This window comes from Heterocephalus glaber, unplaced genomic scaffold, assembly GCF_053883595.1.
Source record: "Heterocephalus glaber isolate CG9 unplaced genomic scaffold, H.glaber_assembly_v1.0 deba00001550, whole genome shotgun sequence".
NCBI lineage: Eukaryota > Metazoa > Chordata > Mammalia > Rodentia > Bathyergidae > Heterocephalus > Heterocephalus glaber.
In genome coordinates this window covers 25822857-25844347 of record NW_028258343.1, presented here as the reverse complement: position 1 = coordinate 25844347, position 21491 = coordinate 25822857, and the positions used below count along the sequence as shown (strand labels likewise).

The following is a 21491-nucleotide window of genomic DNA, read 5'->3' as shown; positions in this document are numbered from 1 at the left end:
CAAATTTCTTATATAAAATCCACTACAGTACTTCTATTAGTTATTATGTGCAGTATATTTAATTCATCCCATATCACATATATCTGTATTTCACATACCTTTCAAGCAATCATCATAAGCCTCATTCTGCAATAAGGACGAAAGTAGCATTTGGAAATTTCTGTAACCACAACCCCAACCTTTGTCACCTAGAGAAGAATGAAAATGATCCACCACTGCAGAAAGCCACACATGCCTCACATCTGTGGCAGCGTTCTGATAGTATCTATGAAGTGCTTCAATAATTCCTAAAGGACAAAGAGGTTTAGAAGACAGGAAGATTTGTTATCATCAGTATATGGCCGTCAGTTTTAAAATTTTTAATTTGTACAAGTTTGTTGTACATACTAATTAAATTCACCATGAGGAGTTAACATATACATAACAAATCTGAATTCTACATCCTTTCCCCTTCCTCCCTCCATCTCTGCATTCCCTTCCCATCTGCAAAAGATCTATCTCCCTGTTCCTATCATGTCTTTCATTTTGTTCTTTATATTATTTATACTCTAGGTGTCTTCTATAAGAGAAATCATGCACTATTTAAGTTTGTGTGCCTGCTTTATTACATTTAACATTATAGTCCCACGATGAATCCATTTTCCTAGAAATGACTCAAATTTATCCTTTTTTCGGTGTGTGTGGGGGGGTTACCGGGGATCGAACTCGGGTCCTTGCGCTTGTGCACCAGGCGACAAAACCACTGAGCTAAATCCCCGGCCCTAAATTTATCCTTTCTTATGATTGAGTTTTATACACACACACACAACACATTTCATTATCCATTCATCTGTTAATGGACATATAGGTTGCTTCCAAGATTTAGCTGAATTGTGCTGCTATAACCACAAGAATGCATGTTATCACTGTAATATGACATTTTTAATAAATATATGAAAAACTGTTCAACATCTTTGGCCATTACAAAAGGGCATATTAAAACAACACTGAGATACGATCTTACTCCAGAAAGAATGACCATTATCAAGAAATTAAATAACAGATGCTGGTGAGGTTGCATGGATAAAGGAACCCTTCTACATTGCTGTGTCATACATTTCTAACATCAACCTTGCACAAGTTCTAAAGCTAAATCCCACCAATTCTTTTTCTTTACCGTCTTACCACTTACAATCTTAGATCATGCCCTTGCTTGTTACTATATCCAAGTTTCCTAAACATTAGCATATCCTTTACAGGGAACTGAAATTGTCTGCATCTTTTATCTCTGCATCTACAGGGCCTAGAACCTAAAACTTCAACTTGAATGCCTTTTTTGTCTCTCCTTTTCATTATACATATTGCTGAAGATCACTCAGTCCTAAACAACTTGCCAAATCAAGACAATAGCTCCCCATTACCTATAAAATTATACTAATCTATGGTATATGATGCCTACTGTGATGTATTCTGATATTATTTACAAAGTAAAAGAAAAATTTTTTTTGGTACCAGGGATCGAACTCAGGACCTTGTGCTTGTGAGGCAGGCATCACCACCACTGAACTAAATCCCTGGCCTAAAAGGAAATTATTATTATTATTATTATTATTATTATTATTTTGGTACTGGGGATCAAACTTGAGTCCTTGCGCTTGTGCAGCAGGCAGCAAAACCACTGAGCTAAATCCCCGGCCCAGGAAATTATTTTTAAATGAATTATTTACTATAAAAAGAGAAGTTCAGAAATTTCAAAACAACCAATTTTTAAAAAGTATTTGAATATAGTTTCATCTGAAATTATATAACCTTGGCTTATACATACAATATTAAAATTATGATTCCCACGTTTACCACTCACCAGAAGTTTTTGTTTTTCCGTCATCAACACCAGCAGCAAGGGATTCCATCAGGTCAGCTTTTCTCTTGTGAAACTCAGTCGGATGCATTCTTCCTCTATTTACTTCTATCTCCATATTCCGGAGTTGCTGTTGTTTATATCCTCCAGAACCATCTAAACCATATTGTCGCTATTGAACATGAAAATAAATGACTTACACATCCTTGTCTTAATAGTTTATGTTAGAGAGACCTCACAGAGGACTACAGACAGCAGCACTGAAGAGATTCACATCAAGATCTATAGATATTTGGGATGGTGGGGGGACAAAAACTCAAACATTGAAAGGTACCATGAAGGAGAAGCCCACCAGGTGAATTCCAGTGCAAGGGTGGAGAGAGAAAGAAGCAGGGGCCACCTCTTGATCCCAGCACTACTCTTAGCTGGGGTTCAGGGAACAAGTGAGAATCCAACCTGAGGACCAACCTCAAGGTGAACCATGGAGGGCCAAGTCCTACACTCTTGAGGGCCAGGACCTACACCATCAAGGACCAGGACCTATGCCACCATGGGACAGGCCCTATGCTACCATAGGCCAGAACCTATACCATCATGGGACAGGTGTGAGGGACAGGACCCATGCTATTGTGGGACAGGAACTAACCCGAGAGGAGCAACTGGACAGCTACAGCCAAACTGCTACAATGGGTGCCAGGCCCAGCAGCCACCTGTCCCAGGTCTTCCTACAAGGACACAGAGCCACAAGAGGGCCACCTCAGGTCAGGGCACCAAGGAAGGCACATGACAGAAAATCCCTGGAGGGTGAGGACTGGGTTCTGAGAGAGCCCTAGAGACAGAGGAAGGAGGGTGGTACAGAGGCCTGGAACCAGACCAGAGGGACCTGTGGGATGGTGAATTGTACTTGGATGGCAAGGTCACTCTATCACCGCCCTCTACCACCTGGGTGGGATCCCCCACCAGCTACCAAGGCCCTGAGATCACCCTCCTGGCCCCTGGCAGAGGCCCCATCCTCACCTGGCCAGGCCCTATATACCCTGGGACTGTGGCTGGATGGCATGGTGGGTCACACAGATGGCACTGAGAGGAGTAAAGGAGCTGCAGGGGTGACATGCAGAGACTGTGAAGGCCTCCAGAGGCTGATGGTGTCTAATCATAAAAAGGCAAAACCTTGCACAGTCACACCTACAGAAGCAACTCTGCTGCAAAGGCAACAAGCAGCCTCTGAGGTCCACCGGGACCCGGGACCCTTCCCTTACGGGCAGGCACAGGATAAACTGCTAGCAGGAGCCAGCTCCAGCCACAGCAGGCACATCAACCTCCTAGCCACCACCACAGTGGATTGGAGCCCAGTCCAACTGCTGGACCAAGCCTCTCCAAATGTGAGCAGAGGGGAAGAGCACTCTGGTCAGATTCTGACTGCACTGTTAACAGGACTGAGAGGAGTGTGTGCTTTTGAGTTTTTGTATGCATACAGGTTTTTTCCTTCATCTTGTATTTTTCTCCTTTTAAGTGGAATATGTATGAGAAGTGTTTGTATATGTGAAATGGAGAATAAAAATTAATTCATGCTTTAGCTTAGATGGTACCATTCATGTGCACATCAGTGCACATGTACACTAAAATAAATGTATGGTAGATTCAAACACAACCATTTTATTAGCATGTTTATTGTTTTTGACCTTCTTAGAGCTTCTCCCAATCTTCAATTATACTTCCTTCTCCCTTATTTTCCCCTACACTCACAAATAATTTCTCAAACTCCCTCACCCACCACATCATTCAAGATATAAAAATAACATCACCAAATTTGTATCTCGTTTCCTACTTTCATTTGAGGTTGTTTTCTTTGTCCCTTCTTTCTGAACTATTTTTTCTTCCTAATTCCTCCACTCATACTCATACTCTACATCCCAGCCTACTTCTCATCAGTACTCTTTCACTATATATTGAAAAAGGTGGGAAGCTGTAAAAACAAAATTTTAATTACATGATTGATATATGACTGGTTCTGTAGATGCTGATATAATCGGATATTGTTGTCTTCTTGGAACACAGTGACCAGGACTGATCCTATAACACTGAATAGAATGAATAGGTGCACGAACACCAATACATAAAGGTGATCAGGTTACATCGAGAGAAGTGCATTAACTAAGGAGATCAAAAGCTTTAAAAAAGCTTGAAGAGAACTAAGAGGAAACAAGCTGAACCATAATCAGCTCTACACAGATCAAGCCTTACAAGTATACAAACAAGCTCTCAGAGTTGGTCACCAGAAAGAGAAAGCCATGATTTGTATCCTGCATTTGATTGTGTAAAGGGCAGCGTTTGATATCACTGTCTACTGCACTGTAACAAAGTCTGGGTTCGTTCTTTAGGAAGCTCACAAGTTATACATTTGTACACAGAATTCAGTCTATTTTTCAGCTCTGCAAAGTTTTAAAATGCATCTGTGCAGAGTGGGGTATATGGAATATCTCTGTCCCTTCCTCTCAATTTTGCTGTGAATCTAAAAATACTTTTAAAAATGAAATCTTTAATGATGATTTTTTAAAACCAACAAAAAAACAAAACAATAACCAGCATGGTACTGGCACAAAACAGACATGTTGATCAATGGAACAGAATTGCAGCGTAGAAACAACTTCATGTGTCTTTAGTCATTTGAGTTTGAGGAAAAGGGCCAAAAGCATATGTTGAAAAAGAGCCTCCTTGACAATAGTGCTGGGAAAAATAGTTATCCACATGCAGAAAAATGAATCTAGAACCTTATCTCTTACACTGTAGTAAAATCTAACGAAAAATGGGTCAAAGAAGTAGATACAGTAAGTCCCCAACTTAGAAATGTTTGAGTTGTGAACTCTCACAGGTGTACTATACAAGATTCACTCTGTTGGATTACGAACAAATCTGACTTATGAACATTCTCCCAGAATGGAATTTATTTGTAAGTCAAGGACTTACTATGTAAACAGAGAAAACCAAATCTGCTGGAAGATAAAATAGGTAATTCTTGAAGATATAGCTAAAGACTTTCCAAGCAAAACACAAATTACATAAGAAATGATACCAAGAATCAATAAATGAGATTATATCAATTTAAAAAGGTTTTTCTGCACAGGAAAGGAAACAACCAACAGCAGAAAGAAATAACCTACAGAATTTAAAACTTGGGAAACACTGATTCAAGTATAAATTTCACTTTTAAGTATCTGTATAAACTAAGGCTCTCTTAATTTCCCCATCAAGCTACACAGGTTTTAATCTAAGCTTTACCATCTACTAATTGTCTAACTTAGGCAAATTACTTAACCACTCTGTTTGCATTTGTTCACCTGAAAGGGGAGGGGGGTTGTTCTGGATTTGTCGTGAAGATTTTGAGATACTATACTATACTCCAGTACTTCACCACAATGAGTACTTATAAATTGTGGTTATGAACTGTAAGATACACAGAGAAAAATACTTTAGAGCAGAAATAATACACTTATGTCTTAAAAGTATATTTGAGAAATAAAAACTCTAATTCTAATTCAAAACATTATAACTGTTACTGATCTCAGTACCTGCAGCTTATGGAATTCTTCCATTTCTTGTACTGACTCCTCAGATTGCTTCCGGTCTTCTTCCTGCTGAAGCTGGTGAGCCAATTCTAGATCAGCAGAACACTGAATTCTATCCATGCCTATTAAACATTTTTAATGTTCAGAACAAAATAACTGCTATCATCAAAACCTATCTATCAATCAATAAATATCTCAAAATAGAATAAGAGTCATTATTTGTTATTTATTTATGATTGTGATATCGGAGAACCACAGAGTATCAATGTAGCAGAGCTCAGAACTGCTTCTGCTAACGGAATAACCTCCATTTAAACAACAAATACAGACATTCCTTGTTTAACAACTGAGTTCTGGTCCTGTGACTAGGTCATTAAATGAATTAGCTGCTAAATAAATGAAGAATTGTATATGGTATGTATGGTACAATATTCAGAACAAAGAAATGGTCAATGGAAACTCCAACTTGATAATTACTTCAAGGAACAGGTTTATTTTTATTTCTATTTATTTTATTTTTTTTTTGGTACCGGGGATCGAACTCGGGTCCTTGCACTCGCGCAGCAGGCGGCAAAGCCACTGAGCTAAATCCCCGGCCCAGAAACAGGTTTATTTTTAAATGGTATGATTTTTTTTTCCCTCTGCATAACTAACCAAAGAATAAAGTATAGAAAGTATGTAAAGGGTAAAAATTAAATAAAGATATTTTTCTTAGAAATATAATCTTACCTTGTTGAAAGCTCCTTTCTTCTAAATGCAAGTCAACATGTTCCTGGAGAATATGATAATTTGTGCAGACGAGACCACACATAGGGCAGTCATACAATGGTTGATCACAGTCTGTATCAGAGATATAAATACTGGTAAGTTGATTTTTTTTAACTTTACTTTTCTTATCACATGTCAAACACTATATACCACCTACTAACTTTATTACATAGGTAAAAAGTCTCGGTGTGGGTAGATTTAAATAAGTTAAAGACTACTTCCTACTAACCTTATGCAAATAAAGGCTCTTTGTGGTTGAATTTAAAAGCTATTTTTCTATTTCTAGGGTTAGATAGAAGACTAAGCACAGTTATAAACCTTTCCTAGCATTCCCAAAACAAAGTAAGAACAAACATTCAGATCTGTATTCAAAATTTTAAAAGATAAAAAGAAAACCAACACGAATAGGAGCCCACATGGATTTCAATTTGGGGGCTAAATTCTCAGCACTCACCAAACAAACTGGAGAGACACTGAACTCATGTACCAGCATGAAGCTGGGAATGGGGGTCATGCCTCCAGATTAGCCAAGCCATCAAGCAGCACTGCAAGCAGATACAGCTAGCTAGCTTAACCCAAACACAAGTGGAGCCTCTGCAAGACTACAGCCTAGAAGACACTGGGCACTGAAACGGGGCCCAGATCTGCTACACAAGGGTAAAAGCACTAAGAGACCCACACTGGAAGTTGGTTTAGAAGTGGAGATGTGAAATGCTACAGTGAAGGAACAATGAGGCTGCCTCACTGTGAGGGGGACATGAAACACGGAACTCCCAGGTGAATAATGGGATGCGGATTACAAAACACACTGGGAAGACAGGTGTGGTGGCACATGCCTGTGATTCTAGCATCAGAGGCTGAGGTAGGAGGATCACTGAGAATTCCAGGCCTGCCTGGGCTACAGACATGGTGAGTTCAAGGCCAGGTGGAACTACAAAGCAAGATGCTGTCTCAAAAACAAACAAAACACACTAAGGGATCTAATGTCAAGAAACACAGTCGAGAAATCCAGACACTGAAGAAGCCACTTGTAAGTAAATGGAGCCTATAGTAATCTACAAAGGACTGTAAAATAAGTAAGTTTAAAATAAATGAGCACCCAGCCAAGAGTAGACCAGTGAGGAGCAGAGCCCTGCACGCCCAGCGCCCCCACCTCAGCACGCTACCTGCGCCGATCCCTGGATCCACACCTCGGAGGCACAGGGGGTCATAAAGGCCACTGTCCTGAGCTCCAGAATATACAGCAGAAGTGAACAACAGCAAAGAGGGCCTCTATCAGGCTCTTTGATGAAAACTGAAGCCCACTGGAAAAGTGAAGAGAATCTCTGAAATAAAGGCACACCAGACCACTGCAGTTGGTGAGGTGGGGGGATCACCGCCTCCCATCAGAACCTGGACTATCTTCAGGGGAAGGGCAGCTGGAACCTGCAGTAGAACCTGGCAGAGTTCAACCCTGCAGGAGGTCAGGGAGCTCAACTTGGGCCTTGCAGCCAGAAATCAGCCTGAATCTCAGGGGTCTGCTGCTGGCTTGCTGAGACTCAATCACTTAGATCTCCACACTGTGGCCCGCATTGTCTACGGTGACAGTAGAGACACACCCTGAAGGAGGCCCTTCATTTTTATTTTTTATTTTCAAAATTATTGTTTATTTTTATTTTTTTCTACTCTTTTCAGATTTTTCTGTTTCTTCTTTTTCTTTTTTTACTTTTCTTTCTCTCTTTCCCTCACTTTCTTGCTCTCTCACTCGCCCACATTGTTCATCTCCCTTTTTGTTCCTGTTCCTGCCCTAATTCGGAATTCTTCTTTCTTTTTCTTTTCTTCTCTCTTTTTCCTTCTCTTGACTGTCATTAGTTTCAAAGGAAAGTGAGTACAGTTTCTAGCTTCCCGACTGCTGTTAGGTTGTTCTGTTCTTGTCTTTGTTCTTTCAGAACTGAACCAAACTTTTGAACAAATGGACTTAACAGACGTTTACAGAGTGTTCTACCCCACAACATCAGAACATACATTCTTTTCGGTTGCACATGGGTCACTGTCCAACACAGACCACATACTAGCTCATAGAACATGTTTAAGTAAATGCAAAGGAATTGAAGTTATCCCGTGTATATTATCAGACCATAGTGTAATTAAACTGGAGATCAATAGCATAAGAAACCGCAAGAACTTTACAAACACATGGAAAATGAAAACACTCTCCTGAACAAACAATGGGTCACAGAGGAAATTAAAGAAGAAATTAGACAGTCTTTACAATTAAATGATAATGCCAGTACAACATACAGGAATTTATGGGACACAATGAAAGCAGTTCTACAAGGGAAATTCACAGCATTGAATGCCCACACTAGGAAAACAGAGTGAGCTCAAATAACCTAATTTTGAATCTTAAGCTCCTAGAAAAAGAAGAGCAAAAAAAGAAAAAAGGAGAGCAAGACAAACCCAAAGCTCATTACAAAGGAGGAAATTACAAAGATCAGAGCAAAAATCAATGCAGTGGAGACTAAGAGAATGATACAAAAAAATCAACGAATCAAAAAGCTGGTTTTTCGAAAGAATAAAATAGATAAACCCTTAGCCAACCTTATCAAAAAAAGGAGTGAAAAGGCTCAAATTGATGCAATTAGGAATGAAAAAGATGAAGTCACAACAGATCCAGTAGAAATCCAGAGGACTATCAATACCTACTTCGAGAACTCATACTTTAACAAATTGGAAAACACAGAAGAAATGGACATATTCCTAGAAATATATGAATTACCAAAGTTGAACAAAGATATAAAAATTCTAAACATCCCAATTACAATCAGTGAAATTGAAAACATAATTAAAAATTTACCAACCCGGGGATTTAGCTCAGTGGTTCCGGCGCCTGCCTCACAAGCACAAGGTCCTGAGATCGATCCCCAGTACCAAAAGAAAAAAAAAAATTACCAACAAAGAAAGTCCGGGTCCTGATGGCTGCGCTGCTGAATTCTACAAGACATTTAGAAAAGAACTATGGCCACTACTCTTTAAAGTTTTCAATGAAATTCAAAGGGAAGCAATACTTCCAAATTCATTCCTGGAAGCAAGTGTTACTTTGATTCCAAAACCAGGGAAAGACACAACCCAAAAAGAGAACTACAGGCCAATCTCCCTAATGAACATAGATGCAAAAATCCTCAATAAGATACTGGCCAACAGAATACAGAGGGTCATCAAAAAGATCATACACCCTGACCCAGTCAGATTTATCCCAGGGATGAAAGGATGGTTCAACATACATAAATCAATAAATGTAATATACTATATTAACAGAGTCAAGGACAAAAAACATATGATCATCTCAATAGACGCAGAAAAAGCATTTGACAAAATTCAACACCCATTCATGATAAAAACCCTACAGAAAATTGGAATAGATGGTCTTTATCATTTGATAAAGGCTATCTATGAAAAACCAACAGCCAACATCATACTAAATGGTCAGAAACTGAAATCCTTCACACTAAAATCAGGAACAACACAAGGATGTCCACTATCACCACTCCTGTTCAATATAGTTTTGGAAACATTAGCCACAGCAATTAGACAAGAGAAAGAAATAAAAGCAATAAAGATAGGAAAGGAAGAAGTTAAACTGTCATTATTTGCTGATGATATGATACTCACATAGAAGACTCAAAAAACTCCACCAAAAGACTTCTAGACTTAATGGACAGATTCAGTAGAGTAGCTGGATACAAGGTCAACACTCAACATTTTGTCAATAGCCTTCTTGTCCACAAATAACAGACTCACTGAGAGAGAAATTAGGGAAACAGTTTCTGTCACAATAGCATCCAAAAAAAAATAATCTAGGAATCAATCTAACAAAGGAAGCAAAAGACCTCTACATTGAGAACTACAACACTCTGAAAGAAGAGAATGAAGAGGATATAAGAAAATGGAAAGACATCCCTTGTTCCTGGGTAGGAAGAACCAATATAGCGAAAACAGCAATACTTCCAAAACTGCTATACAGATTCAATGTAATCCTGATTGAAATCCCAACAGTATATTTCACAGAACTAGAGAAAACAATGCAAAAATTCATTTGGAACCAGAAGAGACCTAGAATAGCAAAAGCAATTCTAGGCAACAGAAACATGACAGGGGGTATCACAATCCCCAACTTGAAAGTATACAACAAAGCTCCTGTGATAAAAAACAGCATGGTACTGGCAAAGAAACAGACCCAAGGATCAGTGGACTAGATTAGAGGATGCAGAAACAGCTCCAGACATGCTCAGGCACCTCATCTTTGACAAAGGTGCCAACCACCCTCACTGGAGGAAAGATAGCCTCTTTAATCAATGGTGTTGGAAAAACTGGATTTGAACTTGCCAAAGATTAAAACTAGACCCATATCTATCACCATGCACTAAATTAAGATCGAAGTGGATTAAAAATCTAAATATTAAAACAGAAACACTAAACCTGCTGGAAGATAAGTTAGGTAGAACTCTCAAAGACATTGGCATAGGACAAAACTTTATGAACAAATCCTCAGTAGCATGGGAACTAGCACAAAGAATCAACAATTGGGATCTCATCTTATTAAAAAGTTTCTGCACTGAAAGAGAAGCCACCAACAGAGCTAAGAGACAACCTACAATGTGGGAAAAAAATTTTACCAGCTGTTCTTCAGACAAAGTTCTACCATCTAGAATATATAAAGAACTAAAAAAAAAAAATCAGACCCCCCAAATATAAAGGCCCAATTAAAAAATGGGCATCTGAAATGAACAAACATTTCTCAAAGAAGTAAAAGTAGCAAATAAACATACGAAAAAATGTTCAACATCTCTGGTCATTTGAGAGATGCAGATGAAAACAACGCTGAGATTCCACCTCACCCCAGAAAGAATGGCTGCTATCAAGAAATCAACCAATAACAAATGCTGGTGGGGCTGTAGGGAGAAAGGAACCCTTCTCCATTGTTGGTGGGAGTGTAGACTGGTGCAACCACTGTGGAAATCGATATAGAGATACCTCAAAGAACTAGGATTAGAAGTCTCATTTGACCCAGCTATTCCCCTGCTGGGTATCTTCCCAAAAGAATTAAAAGAATCATACCACAGTGATGTATGTTCACCTATGTTTATAGCACCAGTTTGTAATAGCTAAAACTTGGAAACAGCCCAACTGCTCATTAACTGGAGACTGAATAAAGAAGACGTGGTTTTTTTATAAAATGGAGTACTACTCAGCCATAAAGAATGAGAAACTAGAGATATTTACAGCTAAGTGGATGCACACTGAGGCCACACTCTTAAGTGAAATAAACAGGACACACGTGTAAATACGAAAGTTTTTCTGGTGTGAAAAACTAAAAGTATAAATAAGGATCAAAATGTTTAATTGATATTGTGAAATAGGAAGAAAAGGTCTAAAGAAGCAGGGGAAATGGGAGGGGCAGGGGAAAGGAAAGAAGGGAAAAGAATAAATACAAGAAAAGGAAAAAAATGGAGACAAAGTCTTTGTAAATAGGGAAGGGTGGAGGGGGTGAAGGGAGGGCAGGGGAAGGGGGAAAAAATAAGAACCAAGATACATTGTGTAAAGGTACACGCTCCCAATGATGAATGTATTGTATACCTCACATGTACCAATAATCTTAATAAAAAAAAATAAAATAAATGAGACTGGGTAGCTGGGCAACACAGCACATGCCTATAATCCCAGAGGTTCAGATGGCTGAGACAGGAGGATCACAAGTTCAAGCCCACCTGAGAAACTTAGTAAGTACTTGTCTTAAAGAAAAAAATAAGAGGGGCTGGGAATGTAGCTCAGTAGTTCCGCTGCCTGCCTTGCATGCGCAATGACCCGAGTTCAATCCCTGGTACCCGCCCCCACCCAAAAAAAGAAGAAAGAAGAAAAAGGAAAAACAGTTGAGGATGCAGCTCAGTGGAGGACTGCCTCTGAATTTGATCCCCATTCTAGAGAAAAAAAAGGACTGAATCACTGAAATAAAAAAGTCTTTGAAAATATTCCAAAAAGCACTCATAAGCAATAAAGGTCCATGCTACCATGCATAATGATGCTACAGGATGTAAGAGCAGTCTTTAGGCTAGTTCTCTACCCTAAAATGCCTCAGAGCCATGCCCAGAGGCCTTTGCTCATTCCCTTGGTTATCACATGCAAGCCAACCTTGCCCTTACTACCACATTCAACCAGTGTACCTCAGCACTGCACACTTTCTAACCATCGGAAGTCTAAGCTTCACAGGTCAGCCATCATCATTCAGCGTGGTTACCCAGGGCCACAGGTACCAACGCTATTCTAACAATGAAGAGGTCTAACTGGCCAGTGGCTGTCCTAAGAGTCTTTAACTACATGTACATCCACTAATTTGACCTAAGCTTCATCCCTTTATTTCCTCAAGGACTCCAAACACAGCCTCCACAAATCAGTCTATGGTTCGTCAGTTTCTAACTGAAAATTTTCACAGAATATTCACTTTGTCTTGTTGCATTTACTGAAATCTAGTTGGCCTACTTCCCTGACAGCTCCTTAACACAGAAGCAATTTTTCTTTCATAATTTAGGGCTCTAGAAATAGAAATCATATCCCTTTTGCTCCTTTTCGTCACTTCAAACCACATTCTTTCCTCAAAAGCTCTATCTTTTTACTAATTCATATCACTAAAATACAGCATCTCATATCTCTTCTTTGTGGCTAACATTTTCTGAAATCCTAGATACTTCTTTTATTTCTGTGGATGGATCAAAATCTTTTCCTAAACCTTGCACTGTGATCATTTTTTGTTTGTTTTTGAGACAGGGTCATGCAGAGTAGTTCAGGGTAGCCCTGAACTCACTCTGTAGCCCAGGCTGGTTTTGAACTTGCAGCAATCCTCCTGCCACAGCCTCCCAAGTGCTGGGATTACAGGCACGCCCCACCACACCCAGCTACACTATGATCATTCTCAGCAACTTCAATATCCATAGAGGTAACTCCTTGACTTCACCTCCAACAATTTATACCTTCATCCTAATTTAGTCACAGAATAACAAGATTATACTTTGGGTTTGTCATCAAACATCCCTTTTGTAAACTATTTGAGCCCCCAACTCATTTCTTTACATTCTACCACTCTAAAGTCTTTGGGCTAATTAAAACCTGTCACGTATAATACATATAGGTCCTGTATTTTTGTAATTCATCACCTCCCTCATGTTTTTTTTTACTTTCCAGCCTAGATGCCATGCATCCTCTACATAATTATTCCCTTAAAATACCTGCAAACTTCCTTGTTCCATTACTATTCCTAAATGTTAGTTAAACCCAGCTATTAATTTCACTTCTGTATCTCTAATGACAACCAGGTTCTTTTTTCACTCAACATTCAGACACACAAGGCTGCACTTGGCACTGGTTTGCTGAGGCTCTTAAGAGACAGCAGTGATCCAGCAGAGCAGTGCCAGGTGTTGCACTCAATGGGGGAACTCTAGCAGTCCACAGAATTAATAGCAACAGATAATGAACTCATCCACAACACTGACAGCAATCAACAGACGACTATCAAAATGAGTTAAGAGCCAAACAAGACTAGATGCCTTTTATACAGAGTTGATAATGTACTCTATAAACTGCAAGTCAATTATAGAAAAGGTCCATTATACAGAAGTAATAGAAACTACACACTACAAGGGAATAAAGCTCATGGACATGTGCAATGAAAAGAAAAATTATGAAGATATAAGATAAATGGAGATAATGTGGAAATGTTCTAATTACAAATAATATTTGAACAGAATTTTACGGAACTTGACAAAATGGCTGAAGCAACAAAAACAAAACAAAACAAAACAAAACAAAAATGGCTGAAGCAAGGTGCCTGAAGTGAGGGGCAATATTTTTAGGGTTAATGGCAATGTACCATTTATTGTATAAATTTTTAAAAATTTTAAATTTACCATAATTGTTGATTATCTATCATATGTAGAACACTTTACCCATCATGCTTTTAAGCATATGTGAACTGTGCAAATCCTGAGCCAAACAAATTCAAACAATTGGTTATCAAAGTGTAGTTAAAAAAAAAGATATAATTATACAAATGAGCAAGAGCCAAGAGATTAAAAAAAAAGTGTAGTCCCTGATCATAATGGACTCAAACTAGAGCTCACTAACACAAAGTTAAGAATTCAGGACAGTGCACATGATACTGGGCTGGTGGAAGCAAAAGAATATCCTCTGGAAATTAGACAGAAAGTACTTTTGATGTACCTGAAACATTCAAATATGCATTAAAATTATTTTTCATAATTCTATTTGTATATTGTAATTATGGCAAATTACAGGCATAAATTGGATTTAAAAACACATTTGTGGTAATGATTTACAAACCAACCTTTAGAACACCACATGTTAAACCAAGACTACTGTTATTACAATAATTTAAAATATAATAAACACTTTACCTTCTAATGGTGTGTCTAAAAGACTGACATGCTTTGTTTTCACATGATTTTCCATATCTTGACTACATTCCTCTATTATTCCACAGAATGGACATTCAGGAGGACTATACATTGTTTCATAAATTGATTCTTTTGTTTCAGATAAGTCAGACTGGTTTTCCCTACTTCTCAGGAATTTTCTAGATCCAATTAAGTTCTCTGAGTAAACGATTTCATGTTTTAAAGTACCATGGGTAGGCGGGCTTTGAGCTGAACATTTTGGATGACTAGATGCACAAGCTTCCATTGTACTCTGCAGAGAGCTGTCCTTGTCATCTGAAGTTCCATACTGTATTGGGTCTACCCTCTCAAAGTTTCTTTCTAGAGCATTCTGATCAAAATGAGCAGTTTCAATATGAAAGCACATTTCATCATAATTTACACCTGACAACTTGCAAAATGGACATATAACTTCATTTTCCATGTGAACAATTAGGAGGTGAGTCTTCATATCTGATTCTGAGGTTACCATTTCACCACAAATATCACAGGGAAGCATGGTAAGACTGGTGGCTAGAAAAAAATACAATACTATTTTAAGTTTTAAAGTGAGAGTTAAAGAAAAATACATTTCATAAAATTTAGGAGAATTTCTTGGTATTTAGGGCTGTATTATTTGGATGAGGAAATTTTCAATGTACTTACTGTACCTCATGTATATAAAATTTTAATAAACCTCAATCAAAATTTTATTACAGATTGAGGACTCCTAACCTGCAAATCCAAAGTCCAAAATGCTCCAAAATCTGAAATTTTCTGAGTGCTGATATGGTGCCACAAATGTAAATTTCTCACCTAATCTCATGTGACAGGTGGCAGTCAAAGCCAGCCACAGTGAAATACTGTATAAATTTACTTTCAGGGTATGAGTATCAAATGTATGTGAGACAATTGAATTTCATGTTTATGCTTGGATCCCAGTGTCTCATTATGCATGTGCAAATACTACAAAATCTGTCTGAAATTCTCTCAAGCACTTCAAATACAGGATACTCAATCTGCACTGTATTTCAAGTTTGTAGTAGCAATAAGTCAAAGGTAATAGTAATGAGGGCAAATAATTTTAAAAATAAAATATTTCAAAAAGTACATCTGGCCTGAGGTATAGTAAACAATTATGTTTAAAAAACTGTCCAGGTAAAATAAATCTGATAAAAGAAAAACAGAAGAAACCTATCTATAGATTGATTTATTGAAATACAGAACTTTAAAGTTGATTATAATGGGAACCATAAGTAAGCACATCTTAATAATATTTCAACAGCTTGACATATATCAAATTCATTATAGTAACAATATCATTTTATACATAATGAAGCCCTGGCTCAGACAGATTACCACAGGCAGAAAATAGTGCAAGACAAAACGCTAACCCAGTCACAGGTCACAGCCAGTATTCTCAACCCAAAGGACAAAAGGAGAGTAGTAAAACTCAGCCGTTACTCCTGGAGAACTGGCTTATATTCATTCGCAGGTTTCATTAGGTTAGGCAAGACATCTTATCTCTCTGACGTTCGGTCTATGAAATGAGTTGTACTAAATCAGTCACTTTTAAATTTTACGAGCTAATAAAGTAGTGACTACTTATTTAAAGGTGTTAAGAAATAGTAATTTTAAATAACCACGGCCACCACTCTAGTAGATTATAGTTCAGCTAAGTGCTCCATTTAAAAACAAGCAGGAAAAAGAAAAATAAGGACGTTATGTCCTTCATAAAATTTAGCTTTACAAGGCCTCCCTACGGTATCCTCTTCCTCCTTTCCCTCCAGAGAAGTGAAAATAGTCTCTGAGTTTAGAAAGATCCTCTCTACCGCAATGAAACACCCCAAGTTTCCTCTCCTCCAGGGCCTGGGACACAGCCAGGCACGTGCTCATGGGGACAAATGAGCAAGGGCGCCCTTAGACGCGAGATAGGGGAAGAATGAGGGCGCCGGTGGACGCCGACTCAGGAGGGAGTTCACGGTCTCTGGAGGCGCTGGGAATGTGTTGGGGGAGGCAGTCAGGGCCCGAATGCTGCCAAGTTCTGAGTCCACATCCTGAGCTGGGATAAAACCTGCCCAGACGTTAAGTGAATCAAAGCTGGAAGCCTGGAAGATGAGGACCAGCGTCTTCAGTGCTTACCAACCGGGAGACCCAGCGGCTGCCACCCTGGCTTCCTCCTTTCCTCTGCGGGTCCGCTACTGCGGAGCCGCGGCGCCTCGCAGGGAGAAGAGCACGCGCCTGATGTACAATCTCTCTCCCAGCCTGAAGGACTACAGCCAGGTCCTCCACATATCAGAGATTCACAATCAATCAAGAAAAGTATCAGAGACTCAGGAAACCTTAAGTCTCCGGCAACAAATTCAAAAAACCTCTCCTTCCTTCCCCGGAAGTGGAGAGATCCCAGAATGCCCCGCTCACTCACCTCCCCTTGGGGTGTATCCTGGGAGTCGCAGTCTCGGTGGCGGTGTATTCTGGCAGTGGCAGCTTGGTTGTGTTGCATTTTGGGATTATCAGTCCCATTTGTATGCTTCCACGTTGTAGCGCAGTCCACGTTATAGTACTGTCTAGGAGTCGCAGTCCCTCTGGGGGTTATAGCCCTGACTACACTGCCTCCTAGGAGTCCTGTCCCAGCTGGGCCTCCGGGGAGTCGCAGTCGGGGTCATAGCACATTCTGGGAGTCACTGGTTGGTTGTATACCATCCTAGGAATCACAGTCCCGACTGTAATACCTTCTGTTGCACTGCCTTGTGGGAGTTGTAGTCTCCGTTGATGTGTAGTGGGAGTCCTAGGGGTGTCAGTCCTGCCCCACTCCTGTCTCATCCCGCCCAACACCCCACCTCCCCTTTCCTTGCTCATTCCACCTGTTTGCATTTTTTCCATCCTTTCATTAGCGTTTTGACTCTGGGTTTGCTACCAGAGAAACTAGGTCTAAGATTTTAGGGCTCTGAGTAAATGTATAGGTCCTAATGATATAGGAGAAAATATAACTTCCAACCTGCTAGATGTCAGATATGCTGAGTTCGTGTCCCCAAAATTGAAGAATTAATTCTAAGGAACAAGGAGGTTAAGAGTACAAAAGATTTATTGAACGATAGCTCCTGGGCCAGGGATTTAGCTCAGTGGTTACATCGCCTGTCTTGAAAGCACAGGGACCCGAGTTTGATCCCCGGTACTAAAAAAAAAAAAAAGAAAGGTAGCTCCTGAGAAACAGGAGGGGACCCAAAAGTGGGTTGCCACCGAGGCCACTTCTCTAAGAATGTTTTGTAGAGCAAAATCATGAAGTGGGTACAAAATCACAAGGAGGGTGCAATGTGAGTCAAACTATAATCAACCAATAACATTAGTATAGCCACTTAGCTAATATACATCCAAGAGAGAAGCAGGTCGTGTAGCAAGGGTCCATGGAAAGAACAAAGGCATTTTTGAAAAGGGATGGGACTCGATGCTCTGGTCACCCACCTGGGTGACTGCTGTTTATCTGGACTTTTATTGGACCAAGTGATACCAATCACAGTATAATTCCAAGTTACTGCTTATGCCTTAGGGGAGGCATGTAGGCCAGGTCATTATTGCATCTTCATCTTGAGGCCTGATCTTCTTAAAATGTGCCTCCAGCGACAATTCTGATATCTTTATTTTTCTGCCGACTTCCTTGACAGCCCAGTCCCTCTCTGATTTGTAATAATTTCTAATTTGGCGGCCCATAATACCAGGGCAAACTCACATCTACATTACCAATTCTGCAGGAACTGGCTGAGTAACATCTATTCTAGTATCAAGACACTGTTTATAATGCTACAAAGTGTCAAGTTCCAACCTATGTTCTACAAAAAAAGAATATGATTCTTTCCTCAAGGTCACAAGAACACATGTACATGTATTTGCCTCTTAGTCTATATTTATTTGACAAGTATTTAAAGAGTGCCCCCCCCAAAGAATGCCCATTAGAAAGGCATTCTGCTTGAAATTGGAGTTGCAGAGTAATCAAAATACACAAAATCCAGGATATTAGAAGCTTACATCTGATGAGGCACAGCAAACAAACAAGTAAATAAACTGATTGTGAAAAATGCTTTGAAGACAATAAACCTGGCCTGTAGAGACACAGTACTATTGCTCAAAAGGGTATGTCAAGGGCTGGGGATTTAGCTCAGTGGCTACGCGCCTGTCTAGCAAGCACAAGGTCCTGAATTCGATCCCCAGTTCCACACACACACACACAAAAAAAGTTCCCCAGAGGACAAGAATGTGTAGATGAACAAACCTTGTGCCAATATGGGAAGAACATTTCAGTCAGATAAATAACTGAAAGGAAGAACTAAAGATAGAGCAAGAAAAATACTTTGTAATCAGAGCATAATGTGCTGGGGAAGAGTAATTACAAGATGAGTTTAGAGATGTAGATATCCCTTAACTCATATAGGACCTTATAGAAAGCTATTGAGGTACATATTTAAATAGGAGGGTAACACGATCTCAGCATGAACTGTGTACTGTATTTTTAAAAATTATTCTGGGGAGTCTGTAATTAAATGTAGAAGATTGAACAAGCATCTATTGAAGTAATAAAATAATAATAATAAAGGAGATTGAACACAAAGTTGAAAACTAGAAAGAGGATAGATGAATAGTTACTAATTTAGCTAAAATGAGAAACAAAAAACAAGTCAATTCATACTCCCCAGAAATCTGGAAATGTTCAGAAAGTAAAAACCAGACATTTATGAAAAAGATGTCAAAATGTGAGGCTGAAAAAGGGAACGTTTTGCTGAATGTCTGAATAAGGAACAGTTACAGCTCCATCCCCAAATGTCCTCCATCACCAGGTTGTGACGTGACACATCTTTCCCTCTACAACACAAGACTACAAGTTTAGTTCATGCAAAAAAATGAAGCCCACTGAGGGATGCTACATTTTGTCGGGCAAGGTGGCACATACTTGTAATTCCAGCATTTGGGAGGCTGAGGCAGGAGGGTCACTGTGAGTTCAAGACTAGCCTGGGCTACATAGTGAGTGCAAGGCCAGGCCGGACTACATAGCAAGACCCTGGCTCATAACCCCATCCCCCCCCAAAAGAAAACCAGAGAGGCAATGAGCCCAGAAGTGAACCCAGAAGTGAAGGGAGAGGTCAAGGCAGGGGACTGAAAATGGAAAATAAGAAAAGATAAAGACTGAATTATGAATCAATGCCCTATTCTCCATCACATCTGATTTCTGGTTTGTGCCTCTAAGGTAGGAGAGTGAGAAATTACTTCTCTGAGAAATCAATTGTCCTCATAGACCTGAAGATAGACTTTTAGGAGCTTCTCTATAGAAAGCACCAGCCCCTCACTTTTATCCCTTTGTGGGAAGGTCAGCAATTGGTGAGTAAATAAGCCCTAGTGATACAGTGTAGGGCAATGCGAAACACTGAAAAAGCACCCAAGACTTGGAGACAGAAAGCTATCTTTATATACGTTGACAGGCCTGGTCGGGATAATTCCTCAAAGAACCAGGTGTCTGTCTTTTGTCCATCTACAGTTTATATGGAGTTTGCAAGCAGGAACTAGCACAGAAGCAGAGCAAGCAGTTGGTTGGTTACATAGGATATCATTATTACTGATTGGTCTATAGCAAGTTCAAACTCAGGTTAGAACTTAGGTCAGGGGATGGTCAGCTAGATAAGGGTGACAGATATTTGGAATAAATACCAGTTCAGGGTAGGATCAACTAGATAAAGGTGGCACATAGTTGAAATATGTATCAGTTCAGGGTGGGGTCTGCCAAGAAGGAATTTGGTTGGGCTGGAAAAAATGAAACTGCTCACAGCCAACATTATCCTAGACTGGTGTCCCACCTCTCTGTTAGCCACTTTATTTTTCTATCTCAACAGAACTTGCAATAGATATCTTTAGTGCTCTGTTCTTAAATATGAATGGATCCTCAAGGATAACCAGGCATTTGAGTACAGTACAGCTAATGGCAGGTATGCTGGAAACAAATACAATTTTTTAAGTGACTTCTAAAGAAATACCAAAAAAAGAAGAAAAAACAAAAGGAAACCACAACTAACATTCTCAGATAATGTATTTTAACCTACGAATCAAAATAGGAAACAACTCTCGGGATTAAAAAATACTAGCACAGATTTAAAAATGTATGTATCAACAGAGATCTGGAATATAAAGCTCAAGAAAATTTTCGGAAAAAACCCAGAAAGGGATAGAAAATAGGGAAAAATCAGATGATAAATTGAGTTCCATCTAAAACTAGTCAGAGACAGAGAAAGCAGTATATGAAAAAAGTGAGAAATAGCCAAAGAAATGAAATTGAAGATAATTTCCCCAAAATACTACTTCTTGGGAACCATTCCAAAACACTCTTTCCCGGAAACCTCCTAAAAGGAAGAAACAAAAAAGTGAAAGCTACGAAATTCAATATGAATTTCCACCAAAGTCAGGGATGAAGTGGATAGAGGCAGACAATGAAAGAAGGGAGAGAAAAAATGGACACAACCCTTGCGTTTATAGTAAACGGAGTGAACTAAATCACACTCCGTACAGACAGAACGGTTCAACCTGTGTGGGCGGGGCCGGGTGTACACTTGTCCCCGCCCCTTCTCGGCAAGGCACGGGGGGGGGGATGTGTGTGGGAGGGGCGGAGGAGGTGCCCTGACGTTGCCGGGGCTTCTGGGAGCCTGCTCGAGGTCTCGCGAGAGGCTCCCGTGGCCGCCATCTTGGGCCGCGAGCCCGGTTAGCCGCGCAGACGCGCTCGCGCTGGGGAGGGACGGGTCGTTGCTCCTTCCCTTTCGCAGCCTGGCCGGACAGGACCCTAGGAGTGGGTGAGTGGGCGTGACGCCGGCCAGACTGTGGAGA

The 21491-nt window shown here is 39.8% G+C and overlaps 2 protein-coding genes across 9 annotated transcripts in view; one reads left to right on the top strand and one right to left on the bottom strand.

Moving 5' to 3' along the window:
* Positions 1–17309, bottom strand: part of Zup1 (zinc finger containing ubiquitin peptidase 1) — a 29453-nt gene extending 12144 nt beyond the window's left edge. For 2 of the 7 annotated variants that reach the window (XR_205893.3, XM_004860173.4), the window contains exons 1-6: positions 16776–17032; positions 14616–15167; positions 6133–6243; positions 5407–5525; positions 1841–2009; positions 99–287 (exon numbers count right to left, since the gene is read on the bottom strand). Coding sequence is in view for 6 of the 7 variants with exons in the window: in XM_004860173.4 (XP_004860230.1) it covers positions 99–287; positions 1841–2009; positions 5407–5525; positions 6133–6243; positions 14616–15153 (1126 nt within the window). In the remaining variant the exon portion in view is untranslated. Of the gene's footprint in view, positions 1–98; positions 288–1840; positions 2010–5406; positions 5526–6132; positions 6244–14615; positions 15168–16775; positions 17033–17058 lie in introns of those variants that run through there. The other 5 variants (XM_087190212.1, XM_021240653.2, XM_087190214.1 and 2 more) reach the window with 5 other exon arrangements.
* Positions 17310–21306: 3997 nt separating this feature from the next.
* Positions 21307–21491, top strand: part of Kpna5 (karyopherin subunit alpha 5) — a 59084-nt gene continuing 58899 nt past the window's right edge. The window contains exon 1 of one of the 2 annotated variants that reach the window (XM_004860172.3): positions 21307–21457. The gene's annotated coding sequence lies outside the window, so the exon portion shown is untranslated. The remainder of the gene's footprint in view (positions 21458–21491) is intronic. The other variant, XM_004860171.4, reaches the window with a different exon arrangement.